The following is a 21,992-nucleotide window of genomic DNA, read 5'->3' on the forward strand; positions in this document are numbered from 1 at the left end:
GTCTCCAAGCTCTTTATCCTGTGCACCCTCTGGTCCACCGGATTCAGGACTGTCTGCACTCGCTCCACCTGGGGGGCGTCTCGGTGGCGTTCCTCTGGCTCCCGGGACACGCTGGTATCTGTGGGAATGAGGCGGCCGATATAGCGGCCAAGGCTGCAGTCTCTCTTCCCCGGCCAGCTATTCAGTCGCTTCCCTTCACCGATCTACAGAGCGGTTTGTCGCAAAGTTGCTCATTTATGGCTTGAACATTGGTCAACACTTCCCCGAAATAAATTGCGGGAAGTGAAAGCCCTTCCTTGCGCTTGGACCTCTTCCTCCCGAACGCGTCGTCGGGAGGAGGTGATTTTAGCTAGACTCCGGATAGGGCACTGTCTTTTTAGCCATCGACATCTTTTAAGCGGCGATCCTCCCCCACTCTGTCCCCACTGCTCTCAGCTGTGGACGGTAAGACACCTTTTAATTGAATGCCCCTATTTTAATCCGTTACGCTCCCGTCTCCAGCTATCGCCTGATCTATCGTCGATTTTAGCAGATGACACGCGCTCAGCCGACCGCATTCTCCAGTTTATTAGTGACAGTGAAATGACGTCAGTCATTTGAAGTTTTATCGGGGACCATCAACCCCTCTCTGTAGTGGACTTTTAAGCCTTGTTTCTGCTTTTAGTGTCTCCAATTATTTGAGTTTCGTTCCCATTTTTGCTGTTTTCCATTTTCAGTTTTTATTATTTCCTCAGTCACGGACCGGGCGCTAATGACCATAGCAGTTTTGCGCCCTAAAACCACAAAAAAAAAAAAAAAAAAAAAAAAAAAACTCACATATATATTGCCTGGTGAAGTGACACTTCCGTCGGATCTGAAATCATCTAATTTGTTGACATATTCTTGCTTGGGGATTTTACCTATTACTTACGTATTATTTATTTATCGAAAATAATAAAAAAATGAAAATAGATGAATGTACAATTTACGACACTGTGAACTGAAAGTCAAAAACTGATTTTTGCAATCTATTTGCACATTGTATTTATTATATACTAAGTGCCTGAAAGAAGTGTCAAATTGATGTTCCCTAAAAATCACTGTCCTTTGTGTTTGCTTAGAGATCACCACTTGAGGGCGTGGTATTGATGATAGCTTCATTGGTGGCTATTTCGTTCTTGCATCTCGTGTTCAATACTCTTCTTCTAGCTGCTGAACTTTCCTGCAGTAACCTTGCTAGTGTTATACAGTAACTGAAAGGAAACAAGCATTAACAAGATTCTTCAGTCTTTTCTTCAACATGTCATCAGCAACATTATTATCCACGAAATTTTGTTTTATTTTTGGCCATGCAAATACTATCAGAATTACATCGCAATTGTAGGGCGGTAAACAGACTATGTTGTGGCCTCTGCTCTCAGAAAGTTTATCCACAACTGATTTGTTTTCTTTTATTTTAGATAACAGTTCAGCTTTCTCATTGAGTCATTGCAGTTTATTTGCCTGCGTTCCAACCACTCTAAATTGGCAATCGTGAAATCATATTTATCAGGCATCAATCAATTTTTCACCAGGAGGGAAAGTAGATTGGCAGTACAGATGTTATTAAATTTTATCGTATTTTTTAATGTGACTGTAAATAGAAATGCATTATATTTTGATATAAGTAATAAATACTGCTCGCAAAAGTCGAAGAGTAATTAAGACAGTCTCTTGATGAGATACCACACCCTACTTTTGTTTCCTGTTATCAAATACTTCATTGTACAATGGGCAAGAGATGTTTGAATTTTGAATATGAAATAGTTAGTGTTTTTAATGTAAGTGAAGTCCTGTAACTTTACTTAATTGAATATCGTTTGTTGGTAACATAAATGTGTACTCCTCTAACATCTTTTCCTACTTTTTCATTATTGTGTTTAGTCATGATTGCCATTCATTAGTAATAGTGCAACAACAGTGGCAACTACTTTGGTTTTTAAGAATAACTGCACTTCTGCAACAAGTACTTGCAACTACTTCCTGAAATAAACTTTCGTCAGTGACTTGAAGTATCTTGAGTAAGTTTTTGTTCTACTGTAAACACCTCAGCAAGTGCTTACAGAAGCCAATTGATAGTGGACACAAGCTTTCGTAATACTTCTTGTCTGGGGGGGGCAGTTTGATGTTGGCTACTCTCGGAGACAAATGAATATCTTTAAAGTAGTCCCAATTTTTTCTGCTTCTAGCAGCACTAGTGAAATCAAGCTGTTATGGTCAAACAGCAGTTGTAAATTGTGATAGCTTTGTTGGGGGGAAACCAGACATCCAAGAGTACTGAATCTCAAATTGTTCCAAGCAATGAAAGCTGGCTGAAGCTGGAGAAAAGTTAGCTGAAATTTTTACAAATGACCTAATGGTATTCAGAAAGGATATATTAAATACATTTGGTGGTGGAGCATTTATTCCTGTTAGAAGTAGTTTACCTTGGAGTGAAACTGAAACAGTTCCTTTTAGTTAGTATGGATAGAGGTTATACTTGATAGCCAGAGCAAATTAATGATTGGTTCCTTTTACTGAACCTCATCTCTGATAAAACAGTTGCTGAACATTTCAGGGAGTTTGTGACTTCAGTCTACCTCGATAAGCTGGCAAAAATACTTGTTTAAAGGTGGTGCAAGGCATAAACATAGTCCAAAAAATTTTACTAAATGCTTTCTCAGAAAATTATCTCGAACAATTAGTTCAGGAGCTCACTCAAAGTGTGAATGGCTGCAAATAATCCTTTTCAGATAGGGAGCATGATGACGGATAAAGGGATTAGTAACCAAAAGGTTATCCTCGCAAGACTGAACACCATAACATCTAAATCCACGAAAAATAAAAGCAAAATTCATCTATTTAGAAAAGTAGCTAAAAATTTGCTTGACGCCTTCCTAATAGTGAGTCTCTGCGCCTTCCAAACTGACTATGTAAGCGTATGCCAGGTGTGGCTTGGATCCAGAGAAATATTAATTGATGGCAATTTGAAGATACATACCAAATAAATGAATAATAGATGGTACTGATGCCCCAAGGTATACAAAAAAGGTTAGGACACAGTTGCAGAGGCAACAAAGAAAAGAAAAATACCAAATTTAAAAGAACAATATTTTACAGAAGCTTGAAACTTAGTATGGACTTCAATGCAAAGTGCTTTTAATAGTTTCCACAACGAAACTCTTCTCCTGAAATGTGGCAAAAAATCCAGAGAGATATTGGTCTATGTAAAGCACATCATTGACAAGAGACAATAACTTCACTGTGCGATAGCAATGGTAATCTTGCTGATGATGTGCCACTAAAATGGAGTTTCTAAACAAGATGTTTCAGTATTTGAAAGAAGAACAGCAGTCAACATGAGTAATGTAAAAGTAGACATCCTCATTGCAGTGAAGCAGCTGAAATTGCTTAATGACTGCAAGGCTTTCAGCCCAGTTTGCATAACAGTTAGGTTCCTTTCAGAGTATGCTGATACAATGGCACCACAGTTAACAATCACAATCAACCACTCACTAATCTATAGGCCCATACCTAAAGACTGGAAAGTTCCGCCCCCAGGGGCTCAGCATTCATTTGCTGGGTACGGGCTTGGCGACCCCGGGGTTCCTGAGCTGGGGACTGGTAAGCGCCGCCAGTCCCCTGTCACCGTAAGCTCTGAGCATACTTCAGCGACCACCATGTGGCGCGGCAGTGGAACGTTGTGTGTCTCAGGGAATGGGGATCTTGGCTTGACCGCCCGGATCGCGAGGATGGAATAAACCTCTATAAAAAAAAACCTCAATCTCAAGGTGTGCTGATGAGATGCATGGCTGTTGAGGTGGAACAGTCGATAGCGGGCAACCTCTGGGGAACCTGCCGCACCTCAGTTGTATAAGGCTTACCTAGGCACGCGGGGCTCTGTCTAGGTGGACTTCTAGTTCCCTAGCTGCTCGTGGGACCGCGATGGATCCTTCGAAATCCTCTTTTCTTCCTCCCAGCAGAAAGGGTGGGCCGCTGGAAGGTTCTAACACCCAGTCTCTTAAGAGGGCCCATGCAGTCAGTCCCCCTGACTCCGGCGCTTCTTTAAAAAGTCCAGTCTTAGGTAACAGAATGCTTTCTGGTAATCTGAATGTGTTTCTCATTGTGAAACGGAAGGAGGGTAGTTAGTTTTGAGAAGGTTTCGCCCTTCTATATACAAAAGGGATTGGAGGGAATCTGTGGCTCCTTAAAATCGGTGAAGCGCTTACGTAATGGGACCTTGCTAGTGGAAACTTCCACTTCCCAGCAAGCACATAACCTCCAATCTGCTAAATGCCTTGGAGAGTATGCCATAGACACTGAACTGCACAGCACCTTGAACTACAGCAAAGGTGTTGTGACATGCCGGGATCTAGTTGATATTCCCAAGGAAGAACTGCAACGTGAGTGGGCTCCAGAAGGTATCGTTGATGTCCAACACATCATGAAGTGGTTTGATGGCACTCTTGTCAAATCCGACTCCTTTATTCTAACCTTCAGTAGCACAAAACTTCCTGAACATTTTAAAGCTGGCTTCCTTCACCTTAGTGTGAGGCCTTATTTCCCGACCCCAATGCGCTGTTTTAAATGCCAGCGTTTTGGGCATACCACCTTAGGTTGTAAAGGCGAAGCGACTTGTGGAAACTGTGGTCAGGCTGCTCATGAAGGAGTTGGTTGCTCGTCTCCGGCTAAATGTATTAATTGCTCTGGGAACCACCCTGTTTGGAGTAGGGACTGCTGAATATTTTTAGAGGAACGCAAGGTCCAGGAAATAAAAACAACCAAGCGTATCCCCTATGGTGAGGCCAAGAAGATTAAGTCGATGCAACCTCCCACATTTGCTACATCTTTTGCATCCCTGGTACAGAAGCCTACTCCAAAAGTCGATGCCTCAACGCAGACTGAGGTGGTGAGTGCTGGCACTAACACCTGCAGCTGTCAGTGCACTTGCAACGCAGCCAGTGTTTCAGAGCCAGTAGCCCCTACTCGAACGGCAGACAAAGATACAGTGGCGAACTTGGTCCAGCCCCTCGCGCCTCCCACAGCTGAGGTTGTTCCCAAGCCCAGTGCGCCAATTACCACTCCCACATCAGCTCCCCCAAAGTCCACCAATCCACAGAAAGCTACTGTACAGCAGCAACAGCGGGTCAAATCCAGTGGTAAACCATCTGACCATGCAGATGTTGTTTTACGTGACCCTTCATCTGACTCTTCCCCAGAGTTGATGGAGTATGATGTATGTGTGGGGCAATCATCTCGTCCCACGCCTGCTCCTCCACCTGCTGCGGTCTCCCCGCCCCGTCGGAGAGACAGGATGAAGGTGCTACCCCCAACATAGATGGCTCCCATACTGCAGTGGAACTTACAAGGGTTCAGGACGCATATGGAGGAACTTAGTCTACTCTCTCAGGGTAGACCACTGTGTCTCTGTCTCCAGGAGACGTATTTCCATCCATCATACTCCCCTGAGATACGAGGCTATTCACTCCACAAAATGGACGACCTGCGTGGAGAGAGAGCTAGAGGCGGCGTAGGTATTTTCGTCAGGACGGACTACCACTCCTCGCCTCTCCCACTTACGACGACTTTACAGGCCGTCGCTGTGTCCGTGCACGTGCGTCATCCATTGACTGTATGTTCACTTTACTTGCCCCCACATGATGCTCTTGATGAAGCGGCCCTCACCGACCTTCTTACACAGCTCCCCCAGCCATTCATTATTTGTGGTGATTTTAATGCCCACAATGTGCTTTGGGGCTCTGCAATTACCTGCCCCAGGGGTAGAGCAATTGAGAGGCTTCTCCTGTCATCCTGTGCCTACTTGCTCAATGGAGGACAGAGTACTCATTTCTGCACGGCGACTGGGTCGTTCTCTGCCATTGATCTCTCGCTTTGCTCTCCAGCTCTTGCCGCCAGTGCTCACTGGTAAGTGGTTGCTGACTTGCATGGCAGTGATCATTTCCCAATCTGGATTCACCTGCCAGATGGCGTGGGCCCTGAAAGAAGACCACCACGATGGGTGTTCAGTGGAGCCGACTGGACACTTTATAGCCAGTTGGCCCAATTCGAACACTGTGCGAATGTTGAGGTGTGGGTGGATCATATTACCAAAACGGTCCACCACGCCGCTGCAGCATCCATTCCACAGTCCACAGGCCACCGGAAGAGGCCACCTGTGCCTTGGTGGAGTGCCGAGTGCCGCTCTGCAATCAGGACCAGGCGTGCGGCTCTGCGTCGGTTCAAGTGTCGGCCGACTGCTGAGAATCTTGCAGCCTTTCGGGTGGCGAGGGCAAGATGTCGCCGCATTATTCATGAGATCAAGAAGAGGTCGTGGCAAACGTTCCTGAACACCATTAATCGTTCCACCAAAAGTTCCATTGTGTGGGAGACCATCAGGAGAATTACTGGCAGAGGAGGGAGGTGCCCCATAGCTGCTGTAATGACTAACGGCACTCTCCACACGGATCCGCGGGACATTGCCCAGACTATGGGAGCGTATTTTGCCACAGTTACTGCAACAACCAGTCAGGATCCAGGTTTCCAGTGCCATAGAGCGGTTGCTGAGAGATGTAGTCTGAACTTCCAGTCCACCTCTCATGAAGTTTACAACTGCCCATTTTCTATGTGGGAGCTGGATTCTGCATTGTCTTGAGCTCGTGACACATCCCCTGGTCACGACAGGATCCATTACAGTATGCTATGGCACCTCACAATGCACAACAGAGAAATCCTCCTCGCACTTTTTAATGCCATTTGGGCGTCGGGTCACTTTCCTGACGCGTGGCGTGAGGCAGTTTTAATCCCTTTTTTAAAACCTGGGAAAGACCGCACGAGCCCAAGTAGCTACCGTAGTATTGCCCTCACTAGTTGCATAGGGAAGACCTTGGAGCGGATGGTCAACCGCCGCCTTGTCTGGATGTTAGAATCCCGGCAACTCCTTAGTCGCTTTCAGTGTGGGTTCAGGAGGTTTCGTTCCACCTTCGATAACCTTGACCTCCTGGAGGCGGCTATCCAACAAGCTTTCCTACGCCGTCATCACCTTCTAGGTGTATTTTTCGACATCGAGAAGGCCTACGATACCACTTGGAGGCGTCTCATCCTGGAGCAGCTTCACGAATGGGGTTTTCGTGGTTGTCTTCCTGTTTTTATTCAGTCTTTCCTCTCGCCACGATATTTTAGATACCGAATTGGTGATGTCCTGTCTGATCGCTTTGCGCAGGAGAACGGTGTCCCTCAGGGTAGCGTTTTAAGTGTGACTCTCTTCGCCATCGCTATTAATAGCATTACGTCCATAGTGAAAAGTCCTGTCCAGTGTTCTTTGTTTGTGGATGATTTCTGTTTGTTCTGCTCTTCTTCAAGCCTTGCAACGACAACTCGTCAGTTGCAACTTACGATTAGGCGTTTGGATGACTGGGCGCAGAAGAGTGGTTTTAAGTTTTCCACCGAGAAGTCTGTATGTGTTCTTTTTAACCGTTCTCGTTTGATTTTAACCTTTCCTGAGTTGAGGATGAGGACACTATTCTTACTTTTAAAGATACGGTGAGATTTCTGGGGCTCATTTTTGACTCGAAGCTCACGTGGTTACCTCATCTTAAAGACCTGAAACGGCGGTCACTTAAGGCTTTAAGTATTTTAAAATGTCTTAGCCACAGTACATGGAGAGCTGACAGGACTTGTCTGCTCCAGTTTTACAGGGCGTTTGTGCGATCTCGGCTCGATTATGGGTGCACGGTGTATGGGTCTGCGAGGCCTTCTTACTTAAAGTTGTTGGACGTTGTGCACCATGAAGGGCTTCGGTTGGCCACTGGGGCATTCCGAACTAGCCCCATACCAAGCCTCTGTGCAGAGGCTGGTGAACTGCCACTTCATATGCGGCGACAGCTACTTACAGTGCGCCAGGCGTATAAAACCTTTGCCCACACCATACACCCCTGCATACCATACCGTTGCTCAGCCTCCTCTGGCACGATTGTTTCATAACTGGCAACGTGCGACGCAGCCCTATGGGATTCGCGCACAGGATTGCCTCGGTGCGATGTCTATGGCTAGTCTTTGTGTTTTACGTCATGGTTGGAGCAGATCTCCACCTTGGCTCCTCCGGAGACCCAAACTTATTTTAAATTTGACTAATTTTAAGAAAGATGGAACACCTGATTTTACGTTTCAATCTCTGTTTTTTAACATTTTAGATGTGCATCACGGTTTCACTGTCGTTTATACTGATGGCTCCAAACAGGAGACTTTCCTTGGCTGTTCTGCGGTGTTCCCTGATCATGTTACCCGGATTCGCCTCCCTGCTGAATATACCGTTTTCGCAGCGGAGCTCCACGCGATCCTGAAGGCACTGGAGCAGATGAATCGTGTTCGGGGTGATCGATTTCTTCTCTGCTCCGATTCTCTTAGTGCCTTACAATCACTGCAGAACCTATACCCGACTGAGGAGATGGTCCAGCTGATACATGACCAACTGTACTTGCTCCAACAGCGGGGTAAAGAGGTATCCTTCTGCTGGGTGCCTGGTCATGTCGGCATATGGGGCAATGAATAGGCTGATCGGGCTGCCAAGGAGGCCTGCAGAGAGCAGGATGTGGTCCAGTGTCCTATCCCCTTGCAGTCAGTCATCGCTGCACTCCACAGGAAGTGCATGGAGTTGTGGGAGGACGAATGGCTGGCGGTGACAGCCAATAAACTGCGGTCGGTAAAGTCAACCACTCGGCCGTGGCGTTCCTCCTGCCGGTTGCTCAGGCGGGAAGAGGTGGCCCTCACACGTCTTCGGATCGGGCACTGTCCTCTGACGCATAGCTATTTATTACGGCGGGAGGATCCTCCGTTTTGTGATGCTTGTGGTGTGCACATCTCTGTCCAGCACATTTTAACAGACTGCATTTTATACCGTGATGCAAGGGCAGAAGCACAAGTTGATGGGGATCTGCCTTGTGTTTTAGCTAACGATGAGACGTGTGTGTCTAGGGTTTTTAAGTTTTGTGATGTGTCTGGACTCTGGCCTAAACTTTTAGGCTGGAGGTTTTAGTGTATTGCAGAGTGGCTGACTCCTCCCTTTTTTCCTTGCGGTCAGCCAGCCACTTCCATCTGCTACATTGTTTTAGCTCCCTCTACCATTTTCTTCCTGTGTTGTCCATGTTTTACTGCTGACGCTCTGCTTCATCCCACGCTTCGGTGTGGGTGAGCACCTATTTTTCAATGATTGTTCCCCGTGTTTTATGTTCCGTTTTATGTAAATGTTCTGAGTTTTTTTTTTTTTTTTTGACCTTGCTGTCGTGCGCCCACAAAACCCCTCTGCCCCCCCCTCCCCAGAAAGTTCCACAGGTCACACTAATACTCGAGAAAGGAAATAGTAATGCACTAAATTACAGACCCGTATTACTAATATCGATTTGCCAAAAACTATTTATTGACAATCTTGACTTTATGGTGGCCAGGAATTTTTTTGCAAGAAATTTGTGCCATTTGACTGTTAATTGTTCATTTATTTTGCACAATCATGACTTCAGCCTTGTAACCATTTTCAGGTACATTTTGAAATGTTAAAATATGTCTTCAAAAAATTTCTGGTGCTACAGACACAACTGATCTAGAAGACCATAGATGTTTAGTCAACGATGACATGTCATAGATGGGTCAGACATTTTCAACAAGTGATTGAAATGGCTACAAAGCTGAAATCATGGTTGTGTGAAATAAAATAAATTATTGACAAATAGCTGATACAGATTCAGAAAATAATGTTCTTGTGAAACACAACTAGCTCTCCATTCAGACGAAGTAATGGGTGTTACTGACGGGGTATCTCAGATTGATTCCATATTTCTAGATTTCCAGAAGGTTTTTGACAGTATTCCTCACAAATGATGTCTAATCAAATTACATGCCTATGGAGTACCATCTCAGTTCTGCGACTGAATTCGTGATTTCATGTCAGAAAGGTCACTGTTTATAGTAACTGATCGAAAGTCATCGAGTAAGACAGAAGTGATATCTGGTGTTTCCTGAGGAAGTATTATAGGTCCTCACCTGGTCCCGATCTACATAAACAATTTGAGACGATATGAGCTCCCTTCTTAGATTGTTCACAGATGATGCTATCATTTACTATATAGTAAAGTCGTCAGATCAAAACTAATTGCAAAATGATTTAGATAAGGTATGTGTATCGTGGAAAAAGTGGCAATTGACTCTAAATGAAGTCGTCCACATGGGTACCGTATTTACTCGAATCTAAGCCGCACTTTTTTTCCGGTTTTTGTAATCCAAAACACCGCCTGCGACTTAGAATGGAGTGCAAAGCAAGCGGAAGTTCTGAAAAATGTTGGTAGGTGCCGCCACAACTAACTTCTGCCGTCGAATATATGTAGCGCTGCACAAGCATGCTTTGTGGGCACAAAGATAAATACTGGCACCAAAACCTCTGCATCAGTAAATAAATTTAAAATAAAAGGTAGAAGACAAGCTTTTTTTTTTCTCCGCCCCGAGTTTCGACCACTGAATTTTCATACATTATCCGACGAAGTAAATACAAATTCCGTATTGTTCATCTTCGAATGTAACAGAATTTCAATGTACTACGAAAATCCGACTGGCAAGACTGTTAGGGATGTTTGTCAATATGGGCAACGCTACGTTCAGAGTTTTTTCCTACCTGTGAGAAGAGATGGTTGCTAATAGGAACCTGATGAAATGTGAATCACATGCAGTATTATCTTCACCATAAGAATAATACGAATATAAACATTTTGTCATGTATTCTTTCGTGTTTGCTGCTATCTCATTTAAATCCTGTCTGCCTAATAAACTACGAAACTAGAGTGAGACAACAGCAAACGCGGAAGAATATACGTATAGTGTCACGTTTATATTCGTATTATTCTTATGCCTAATAGTGATAGTCAGAAATGAAGCACGGCAACTGACTAGATTTTAAATGTAAGATGACTAATTTCTGTGCAGAATTTGATGTACTAAAGAAGCGGCCACAAAGATTTTCAAAAGGAGAAAAATTTTCGCTATACTCTCGTTCAGAACATGTTCTATCATACGCAGTCTATTATTTGGTTCTTGTTGATCATTATCAAAGAAAGCAGAAGTGTAAGTAACAACAAATAGCAGTCTCTTGCCAGTGTTTCGCTAATGAGACGATTCCTCTTTTTTTTTTAAGCGGGCGCGCACAAAAGAAAGTCATGCTGAGACCCGCGACATGCTGTAAACACGCACTATCAAAATGCATCAAACAATGCATGACACAGTACAGTAATGCATTTTCAGCTTAGAGTGACGTAAACATCTATAACAAAGAAAACGGCACTTATCAGATCAAAGCAAAATAAGCAATCGATTCAAACCAGATGAAGCACGTGAAAAAGGAAGGGTACCCGTATAAATACGGACGGAGCGCCTGACGCATAGCAATGGCTACCTGGTAAAGCTTAACTGCTAAGCTTACGACTCGAACCAAACTAATGTAGCTGTATCGTCATTCATTCGACCTAAATTGTGTCTCATATTACAATGGACCAACTTTGTTTCGATTTGGAGGTGCGGCCTAAAACTTTTCTCTCCCCTTGAATTTCGAGTCTCAAATTTCAAGTGCGGCTTAGATTCGGGAAATTTTTTTTTCCCTTTATTTCGAGTCTCATTTTTCAGGTGCGGCTTAGATTCGAGTAAATACGGTAATTAAACGAAACTGCTAAATTTTGTTTACACCATAAATTGCACTTTATAAGGCCTTCAGATTCAACTAAATTCTTAGGGATAAAAATTATGAATAATTTAAACTTAAATCTAAATTTGACCAATGACATAGATAATGTTGTGGAGAAAGTGAACCAGGATTGTCACTTATTGGGAGATAACTCGGAAAAAGCAACAAGTCTACTCAAGAGACTGCCTGCAATACGTTTATCTGTCTTCTGGATTATTGCTCCGAGATGTGGGATCTGCTGAAGATCGGATTGATAGTACAAAAGAGGGTCAAAGAAGGGGCAGAAGTATTATCCTGAAATGGGGAAGAAGAGTGTGCCACGGATATGATCCATGAGTTGGAGCAGCAAACATTAAAACACTTATTTTTTGGCAGTATCTTTTCACAAAATTCCTATCACCAACTTTGTATCTGCTATGTACCTATTTACACGAATACTCTGCAAATCACATTTAAGTGCCTGGCAGAGAGTTTATCCAACCAGCTGCACAGTTCCCTATTATTCCAATCTCGTATAGTGCGCAGAAAGAACACACACCTATATCTCCCTGTACGATTTCTGATTTCCCTTATTTTATCATAGTGGTCATTTCTCCCTATGTAGGTCGGTGTCGGCAAAGTATTTTTGCAATCGGAGGAGAAAGTTGGTGATTGGAATTTCGTGAGAAGATTCCGTTGCAACAAAAAACACCTTTCTTTTGATGATGTCCAGCCCAAATACTGCATCATTTCAGTATCACTCTCTCTCGCATTTTGCAATAATACAAAACGTGCTGCCCTTCTATGAACTTTTTCGATGTACTCCGTCAGTCCTATCTGGTAAGGATCCCACACCGTGCAGCAGTATTCTAAAAGAGGACGGACAACCATAGTGTAGGCAATCTCCTTAGTAGATCTGTTACATTTTGTGTGTGTCCTGCCAATAAAATGCAGTCTTTGGTTAGTTTTCCCCACAACATTTTCTGTGTGTTCCTTTCAATTTAAGTTGTTTGTAATTGTAATTCCTAGGTATTTAGTTGAATTTATGGCCTTTAGATTAGACTGATTTATTGTGTAACTGAAGTTTAACGAATTCCTTTCAGCACTCATGTGGATGACCACTTTTCATTATTTAGGGTCAGCTGCCAGTTTTCTCCTCCGAATGTGAAAATATTTTGTTGGATTTCACCTATATAGGGAGAAATGATTGTAATAAAATAAGGGTAATCAGAGCTCGCACAGAATGATTTAACTGTTTGTATCTCCCACTCGCTGTTGGGGAATGGTACGGTAGGGAAAAAGCTTGAAGATAGCTTGATGAACCCTCTGCCAGACACTTAATTGTGAATTACACATTAGTCATGTAGATGTAGATATCTGCAGAGAGAAATCGCAGCATAATTGTGGGTAAATGTGTATCATAACAGCAATAACGAAATGAAGTAATCTGATTGTATTGCCGGTTAAAACGTAAGTGATCATCGGTTGGAGCATGTTACATAGTTTAAAAATATAAAACAATACTGAGAAGTGTTGCAGTAGGGGTCAGACATGCAAAGGCTGCAGTAGTGTATGCAAATAGAAGCGTTTGGTTTGCCAGAAGGATTCTGCGTAAGTACAGTGCATCTGCAAAGAGAATTGCTTAAGAGATGCTTGTGCAATCAATTCTGCAGTATCCCTCTGGCGTTTGAAGTCTGTGAAGTAGGGTTGAACAAATTCGGAGATCGTAACAGTTCTACATAGCCCATGTGAAAGTTCAACAGACACACTTGGCGGAATGTAGGTGAGACTGTGTGAAAGAAAGGCAAGATTGTCCTCAGTGAGTGCTGTTCAGTAAATTTAAAGAACTGGTGTTCAGTGGAGACTGTCATGTTTTGCTACTAGAGTCTTATATCTTGAGTATGGGTCATGGGAATATTGAGGCATATAACACACACATATAGATAATTTTTTTTTTTTCCTCGTCAGTGCACAAATGGAAGAGGGCAAAAAAAATGCTAATATTGATAAAAAGGCCATGCACTGTATAGTGGCTTGGGGAATCTATTTCTTGGAATTTTTAATAAATTTGTGTTGTGTTTGTGTTATGGGTATGACTGGTTTTTATTTACTTTTATTGTAATGGTGTTTTATTTAACCAATAATTAATGCTGATAACTTCGTTGTGTGACTAATGATAATTTACTAAATCATGTGATGTCAACTGATTTGTTTCAGGCAAGAAAATTTGCAGTTGTGTGCAATGAGTAGTCACCACCACTTGGGGCCCAATGCCCCAACTGGAGAGATCGAACACATGAACTTCTTATCCGAGCATATCGGGGCCTTGTACCTGAATGATGAGTACAGCGACGTCGTCCTCTCTGTTGATGGGCACAAGTTCCATGGGCATAAAGTTATTCTTGCAGCGAGAAGTGATTACTTCAGGTACAGCAAATATTTAACTACTGTACTGTGAAATATGGTTACTGTTGCTAATTTAGATATGTGTTACGAAAAATTGATGGAAAGTATCCTCTTGGTACTATAAAAATTCTTATGTATTTGTTTCTTTGTTTTTGAAACTTGTCTTCCACATTTGCAGTGTTACAATTGACTTGGGGGCTATTATGCCTTTTGTGACTGTATGAAATCGTTTGGACCAGATGGGTTTCGCTGTGTTCAAAGCATTAACAGTTGTGGTTTTGTTTACAAATCATAATATTTTCTCATTTTAAATCAAATTATTTGTGTAATTGGACATGTTTCATTTCGGTCAGTTCTCAATTGGACATCAATCTCCATTCGTGGTTATTCTTTCAGAATATTATGTGGTTTTATTATGAATGTTTTTGATGCTATGCACACATCTTGGCTACCTGTAGGCCTGTATACAGTTTCCACCAGTTTCCTGTCATCATCAGAGAATTATTTTACAGTTTTTTTTTTGTAATATTTAAAATAAGGTCTTATTTTACAAAGTATATACAGACAGCTGAAATCAAGGGGATGACATTAGCTGCTCAGTTGGCCATTCCAATCGTGTCACCAGGTATCGACTTCCCAGTCGGTTTACACTTTTCAGTGCTGAACTATGTATGGTTCTGAAGGTACTGGAGCAGATATGGTTTCATTGAACGAAATCATTTTCCATCTGCTGTGGTTCCCTTAGTGTGCTGCATGAATTGCAGCAAATGTATCAAGTGGAGAAAATGATTGAAGTGATACAGGAAATCTGCTATTTTTCAACAGCTGTGGAAGCAGGTAGCAGTCTGCTGGGTACCAGAGCAAGTGAGGTTTTTGGGGAAACGAGCTAGCCACTGTAGCTGGGGAATCTATGTACCACAACCCTCCAGGCTCTCATGTCATGAAAAATTCATGCAACTGTGGGGGAGGAGGATTGGCAAGACAGGAGGAGGAAAAATAAACTGTGGTTGGTTGAGCCAACAATCTGGCAGTGGTGTACCTCATACTGATAACTGCAGTGAGATGAAGTTATCACTGTCCAGCTCTGAATAGGACACAGAGCATTAACGCACAGCTTCGTGCTTCCGCTGACATCTTCGTCATATGATTGACAGTAAGTCATGTTTTAATACATTTTATATTGAGCCAAGAAGACAGTGGCTATTTTAACTAACAATGGGATGAAAGTTGGGCACCAACCTAAGTTCCTGGATTGTAGCCTTTAGTGTGTTACTTAGTTCCTGGCTCACCTTCTCTTTTGTGTAGTGATCGGCCAGTCAGATACATACCTGAGAGTCTCTTAATCACTTCTTTGTTGGTTCTGTCTTTTGTTTTAAACAAAAGAACTAATATAAGAACAAAAGAAATAAAAGTAAACTATTTCATTTTTATTTCAGTGTAGTTTTACTTAATTTTAAGCGATTTTAACCAGACTCATCTCATCATATTTTAGTACGGTCACTAAAGACCTGGAGCTTCTATGACAAAACAACCTCATAGTCCATTAGAATTTGAACATGTCACTGCAGAAACCCTATTGCTTCAGACTGGGCAGTCTTTTGGGTCACTTGGAAGATGGCTGAAAGGTATACAGCTGAAATATCAGATGGAGAAAAGGGGTTTCTGTGGTTGCTGACCTGAAGTCTAAAGGATGATTCATTGCACTGTGAAAACGTGAAGACGCTCATCATCATCATCTTCTTCTTTGATAACAATCTGAAGAGTTTTTCACGTGAAGGAAGCGATGGAAACCACTTAATGTAAAGTAATGGCTGTAATGCATATCCTTCCCACCCAAATGGCTTGACAAATTTTCAGCTTTTAATTGTATATGACTGAGTATTTTTGTCTTTATGCCTCAACATTGAATAAACTCCAACCATTTAATGGCTATTCTGTCAATCAATCAATCATCTCTCACGATATACAGGAAGGTGTGCCAGCTCCACATTTTAACCAATTTATTCAGAAAAGAATGTTTTATTGGTTTGAGACAGTGACTGGGTATATCATTCTTCTTGAACATTTTAAAAGCTCACAGTAATTCATGGAAACAATCCGACTTGGTGACTTGGTACGCAATTAACACCTCCCCCCCCGCCCCCCTGTGGGTACGGAGGTTAGAGTAGGCCCGAGGTATTCCTGCCTGTCGTACGAGGTGACTAAAAGGAGTTTCACACATTTCGACCTTTGTGTGATGGCCCCTTGTAGGGTTTGACCTCCATTCTTCAAAATTTTCCCAAAGAGCGAGCCAATTGGGGAAGGGTGCCTTAAAAGATGCATCATGTCCATCATGCATTGAGACTTTCTTGTTGTCACATTGCAGTCCTGCCCATTCTCCATCTCTTGGGCGAGGACACCTTCCTGGGTGTGTGTTTTCCACCATGCACTATGCAGTGACTATTTCTGCATTGGCGATGACCATGGACTTCTTTGCACCTGATATCCAGCATGGTAGCCAGTCTGTTGTGGTGGGGCCGCCATGAACCTTGTTGGTTGTAGCCTCTGCTGATGCCTGCGACGTTAACTCCCTACGTATGCTAAGGGGTAGATGCCCATCCCCCTGGGGCATCAGGACTCCAGGCAATGGCCATCCTGCCAGGTAGCCTTTGATGCGGCTGGATGGCAGCCCATGTGTAGGGCCCCTGGTCAAAGTGGGTCAGGGCGGATGACACGCGATGAAGCATAGTCCATCTCATGCTGGTGGTGAAACACCAGCAGTCTCTAAGCGATCATCAGCTCGATCCAGTGCACAGCCACTGGAGCGTTTTGCATTGTGGGCTTCGAGCTTGTGCTTGTGACAGCACTATCTTGGATGGGTTTTTCTTTAGGTTTTGTCTGAGATATTTCTGTCCTAGGATGCTCTTGCCGCTTTGGATGGAATGTACAGACCCAAATCGTTCCCCTCCCTGGCCACACAATGGGAGGAATGTCAGGCTAAGGATGGCAGTGGATATTATTCGCCCCAGTACCTTGTATGTTCAGAGAGCTGATTGGGAAATCTTACATGACGATGAGGCCTCAGTTTTTTGTTGAGCATTTAGAGGACAAGTTCGGGGAGTTGGAGGGCATGTCCAAAATGAGATCTGGGTCAGTCTTCATCAAAACAGCATCCTCTGCCCAGTCATGGGAGTTACTCGCTTGTGACAAGCTGGGGTATGTTCCTGTAACCATCACGCCCCATAAGAGCTTAAATATGGTCCAGGGTATCATATTTCACAGAGACCTTCTTTTGCAGTCAGACGCTGAGCTGCGCGCCAATTTAGAGTGGTGTGGTGTACATTTCGTCCGGTGTGTCCACCGGGGTCCAAAGGACAATCAGGTTGCCACCGGTGCCTTCATCTCGGCCTTTGAGGGTGATACGTTGCCCGAGAAGGTCAAGGTGATGTGACGTAAAACCCTATATCCTTCTCCTGATGCGGTGCTTTTAAGTGCTGGAAGTTGGCCGTATATCTTCCCACTGTACTTCCAGCGTCACACGCCGAGATTATGGGCGCCCATCACATCCCAATACTCCATGTACCCCGTCTCCCATCTGTGTCAACTGCGGAGAGCACCATTTGTCTTGCTCTCCTCACTGCTTGATTCTCCAGAAGGAAAGGAAAATCATGGAGTACAAGACCCTGGACAAACTGACCTACACTGAGTTGAACGCCTGCATCCTCTGCATATGAGATCGTCTTACGCCATTGCTACAACAGTTCTGGCACCATCAGCTCCGCTGTCTCAGGTCACCTCTCAGAGCCGGAAGACTACACCTGCCCCCTTGATGTGGGGACCATTTCTTCCCTCCCTGTTGCTCCTGCACCACCTACTTTGGGATCAACACCCCCCACCCTCCTCCTAACCATGGGGGCGTCAGTCCACACTTCTAAGCCGGAGCAGCGTAAGTCTTCTTTGGCTTCTCTCGCTAGGAACAGGTCCCTTGGGAACCTTCCCATGTTTCTTCTAGTGGGAAAGACAGCCAGTGGCTGAAGAGCCCAAAAGCAGCTGGTCGTAGGGCTTCACACTCATCCTCAGTCCCAGAGACTGAGCCAGTGAAGTCCTCCCAGCCAGGGAAACTCGTGGAGCAGTGAGAGAAATCAAAAAGAAAACTGCTAAGACCAAGGAAATTGCGGTGGCATCCACACCACCACTACCTACAAGCTCTGCGGCTGAGAATGGGGTGCAGATTTTGGCGTCTGCTGAGAACCTAGATCTCGCCAGGCCCTCAGACACAATGGATATAGACTGCTCAGGCAATACATCGGTGGCAGCAGGTGACTGTGAGGTGTAAACTGCCTCATTGAATGTTCCATGCCTTTCCAGTCTCACGATGTCATCCTCCAGTGAAATTGCGGCGGTTTTTTCCACCGCCTGGCTGAGCTACGGCAACTGTTGAGCTTTACACCTGCTATCCGCATTGCCCTCCAGCAAACCTGGTTCCCAGCAATGTGGACCCCTGCCCTCGGCGGCTACAAGGGATATTACAGGAACCGTAGCGACTATAATAAAAGTGTCATGTGGAGTTTGCGTTTATGTCCTAAACTCTGTCTGTAGTGAACATGTGCCCCTTCAAACCCCTCTTGAAGCTGTGGCTGCCAGAATAAGGACGCTGCAGGAAATAACTGTCTGCAATGTATATCTTCCTCCAGATGGTGCCGTACCCCTGCATGTATTAGCTCACTGATTGATCAACTCCCTAAACCTTTCCTACTTCTGGGAGATTTTGTGGTGTCACAGCCAGACACCACACTTGCTAGGTGGTAGCTTAAATCGGCCGCGGTCCATTAGTACATGTCGGACCCGCGTGTCGCCACTGTCAGGATCGCAGACCGAGTGCCACCACAAGGCAGGTCTCGAGAGACGTACTAGCACTCGCCCCAGTTGTACGACGACGTTGCTAGCGACTACACTGACGAAGCCTTTCTCCCATTTGCCGAGAGACAGTTAGAATAGCCTTCAGCTAAGTTAATGGCTACGACCTAGCAAGGCGCCATTAACCATTTGTAACGTTGCATGTACCTCAAGATAGAGTCTCACTTGTATCATCCAGAATGCTGTATACCAAAGGACAATATAAAAGTTAAGTGTTCTAGTAGCTACGTTCTATTCTTTATCACATTCATTACGAATCCTGTTCCAGACTTAACGCCAGACGGCGTGAGTTGACGCGTGCCCTTTCGGCTACTTCACTGTGGACTGGCTGCCTTAACAGTCCACTACAGATTTTAATGCCCATAACCCTTTGTGGGGTGGTACCTTGCTAACTGGCCGAGGCAGAAATGTCGAATCTTTACTGTCGCAATTCTACCTCTGCCTCTTAAATACTGGGGCCGCCACACATTTCAGTGTGGCTCATGGTAGTTACTCGGCCACTGATTTATCAATTTTCACACCAGGACTTCTCCCATCTATCCACTGGAGAGCACATGACGACCTGTGTGGTAGTGATCACTTCCCCATCTTCCTGTCACTGTCCCAAGGTCAGGCACACGGGCACCTGTCCAGATGGGCTTTGAACAAGGCGGACTGGGGAACTTTCACCTCCGCTGTCACCGCTAAATCTCCCCCACATGGTAACATCGCTGTGATGGTTGAGCAGGTGACTAGTACAATTGTTTCTGCGGCAGAAAACATAATCCCTTGCTCTTTAGGGTGCCTGAGGTGTAAGGCAGTCCCTTGGTAGTCACCGGAAGTCGGTGAAGCAATTAAGGAGCGTCGGCGAGCATTACAGCGGCGTAAGGAGCACCCTCCCCTGCAGCACCTCACAGCCTTTAAATGGCTCCGTGCCCGTGTTCACTACCTTATCAAACAACGGAAGGAGGAGTGTTGGGAGAGATACATCTCCACCACTGGGTGCCACACGTCACCTTCTCAAGTCTGGGCAAAGATCAAATGTCTTTTCGGGTACCAGACTCCAACAGCTGTCCCCGGTGTTACCATAAATGACCAGTTATGTACTGATGCAAATGCGATTGCCGAGCACTTTGAGAACTTTGCTCAAGCCTCTGCATCGGAGAATTACCCCCCAGCCTTTTGCACACTCAAATGGCGGCTGGAAGGGAACGTCCTCACATTGACTACACGCTGCAGTGAATCCTATAACGCCGCATTTACAGAGTGGGAGCTCCTTAGTGTCCTTGCACATTGCCCCGACACAGCTCCTGGGCCTGATCGCATCCACAGCCAGATGATTAAACATCTCTCATCTGACTGCAAGCGACATCGTCTCATCTTCAGCCAGATCTGGTGCAATGGCGTCTTTCCATTGCAGTGGCAGGAGAACACCATCATTCCGGTGCTGCTCAAACCCGGTAAAAACCTGCTTGATGTGGATAGCTATCGGCCCATCAGCCTCACCAACATTATTTGTAAGCTGCTGGGATGTATAGTATGTCGGCAGTTGGATTGAGTCCTGGAGTCACGTGGCTTAGTGGCTCCATGTCAGAGTGGCTTCCGCCAGTGTCGCTCTACTACTGATAATCTTGTGTCCATCAAGTCTGCCATCCAAATAGCCTTTTCCAGGTGGCAACACGTGATTGCTGTCTTTTTTTACTTATGTAAAGCGTACGACACGACTTGATGACATCATATTCTTGCCACATTGTATGAGTGGGGTCTCCGGGGACCACTCCCGATTTTTATCCAAAACTTCCTGTCGCTCCGTACTTTCGTGTCCAAGTTGATGACTCCCATACTTCTATCTATATCCAGGAGAATGGAGTCCTGCAGGGCTCAGTATTGAGTGTGTCTCTATTTTTAGTGGCCATTAACAGTCTAGCAGCAGCTGTTGGGCCCTCTGTCTCACCTTCTCTGTATGCAGACAACTTCTGCATTTCGTACTGCCGCTCCAGTGCTGTGGCGCCTCCAGGGAGCCATCCACGAGGCGCAGTCATGGGCTCTAGCCCATGGCTTCCAGTTTTCACCTGCAAAGTCATGTGTCGTGCACTTCTGTCAGCGTCATACCGTTCATCCGGAACCCGCACTTTACCTTAATGATGATCCACTCACTGTAGTGGAGACATATCAATTCCTGGACCGGTTTTCGATGCTCGATTGACTTGGCTCCCTCATCTTCGTCAGCTTAAGCAGAAGTGCTATCAGCACGTCAATGCCCTCCACTGCCTGGGCAACACCAGTTGGGATGCAGATTGCTGTACACTGCTACAGCTCTACGGAGCCCTTGTCCAATCCTGAATTGACTATGGGAGTGTGGTTTATGGTTAGACAGCGCCTTCAGTATTGTATTTACTCGACCCTGTGCACCACTGTGGGGTTCGATTAGCAACTGGAGCTTTTAGGACGAGTCTGGTGACCAGCGTACTGGTGGAGGCTGGTTTCCCTCCACTGCAGACAAGACGTGCGCAACCGCTCGCCAGTTACGCAGCACACATTCATAGTTCCCCTGAGCATCCAAATTACTATCTCCTTTTCCCGCCCACGGCACTCCATCTCCTGCGTCAACAGCCCAAAATGGGGGCTAACGATTGTGGTTTGTGTGCAGTTCCTTCTCTCCGAACTGGAGTCCTTCCCTATACCAGCTCTACTTGCAGTCCGTTCACGTACACCTCCATGGTGTACGCCTCGGCCGCAGCTTCATCTGGACCTTTTGCATGGCCCTAAGGACTCCGTTAACCCTGCTGCTGTAACTTCCTCTCAATTCTTGACCTTTTCTGGGGCTCTGAAGTGGTTTACACTGACGGCTCAATGGCTGATGGTCACGTAGGCTTTGCACATGTTCATGGAGGACGTATTGAGCAGCACTCTTGCCAGTTGGCTGCAGTGCTTTCACTACAGAGCTGGTGGCCATATCTCGTGCTCTTGAGTACATCCGCTCATGCCCTGGCAAGTCATTTATCCTGTGTTCTGACTC

General features: G+C 44.9%; 1 protein-coding gene across 1 annotated transcript in view; it reads left to right on the top strand.

Moving 5' to 3' along the window:
• LOC126210086 (BTB/POZ domain-containing protein 9) overlaps positions 1-21,992 on the top strand; it is a 148,485-nt gene that overhangs the window by 33,033 nt on the left and 93,460 nt on the right. Inside the window, exon 2 of the mRNA XM_049939212.1 lies at positions 13,910-14,119. Within this exon, the coding sequence (XP_049795169.1) occupies positions 13,935-14,119 (185 nt within the window). The 5' untranslated portion in view covers positions 13,910-13,934. The remainder of the gene's footprint in view (positions 1-13,909; positions 14,120-21,992) is intronic.

Source organism: Schistocerca nitens, chromosome 10 (assembly GCF_023898315.1).
Source record: "Schistocerca nitens isolate TAMUIC-IGC-003100 chromosome 10, iqSchNite1.1, whole genome shotgun sequence".
In the NCBI taxonomy this organism is placed as follows: Eukaryota; Metazoa; Arthropoda; class Insecta; order Orthoptera; family Acrididae; genus Schistocerca; species Schistocerca nitens.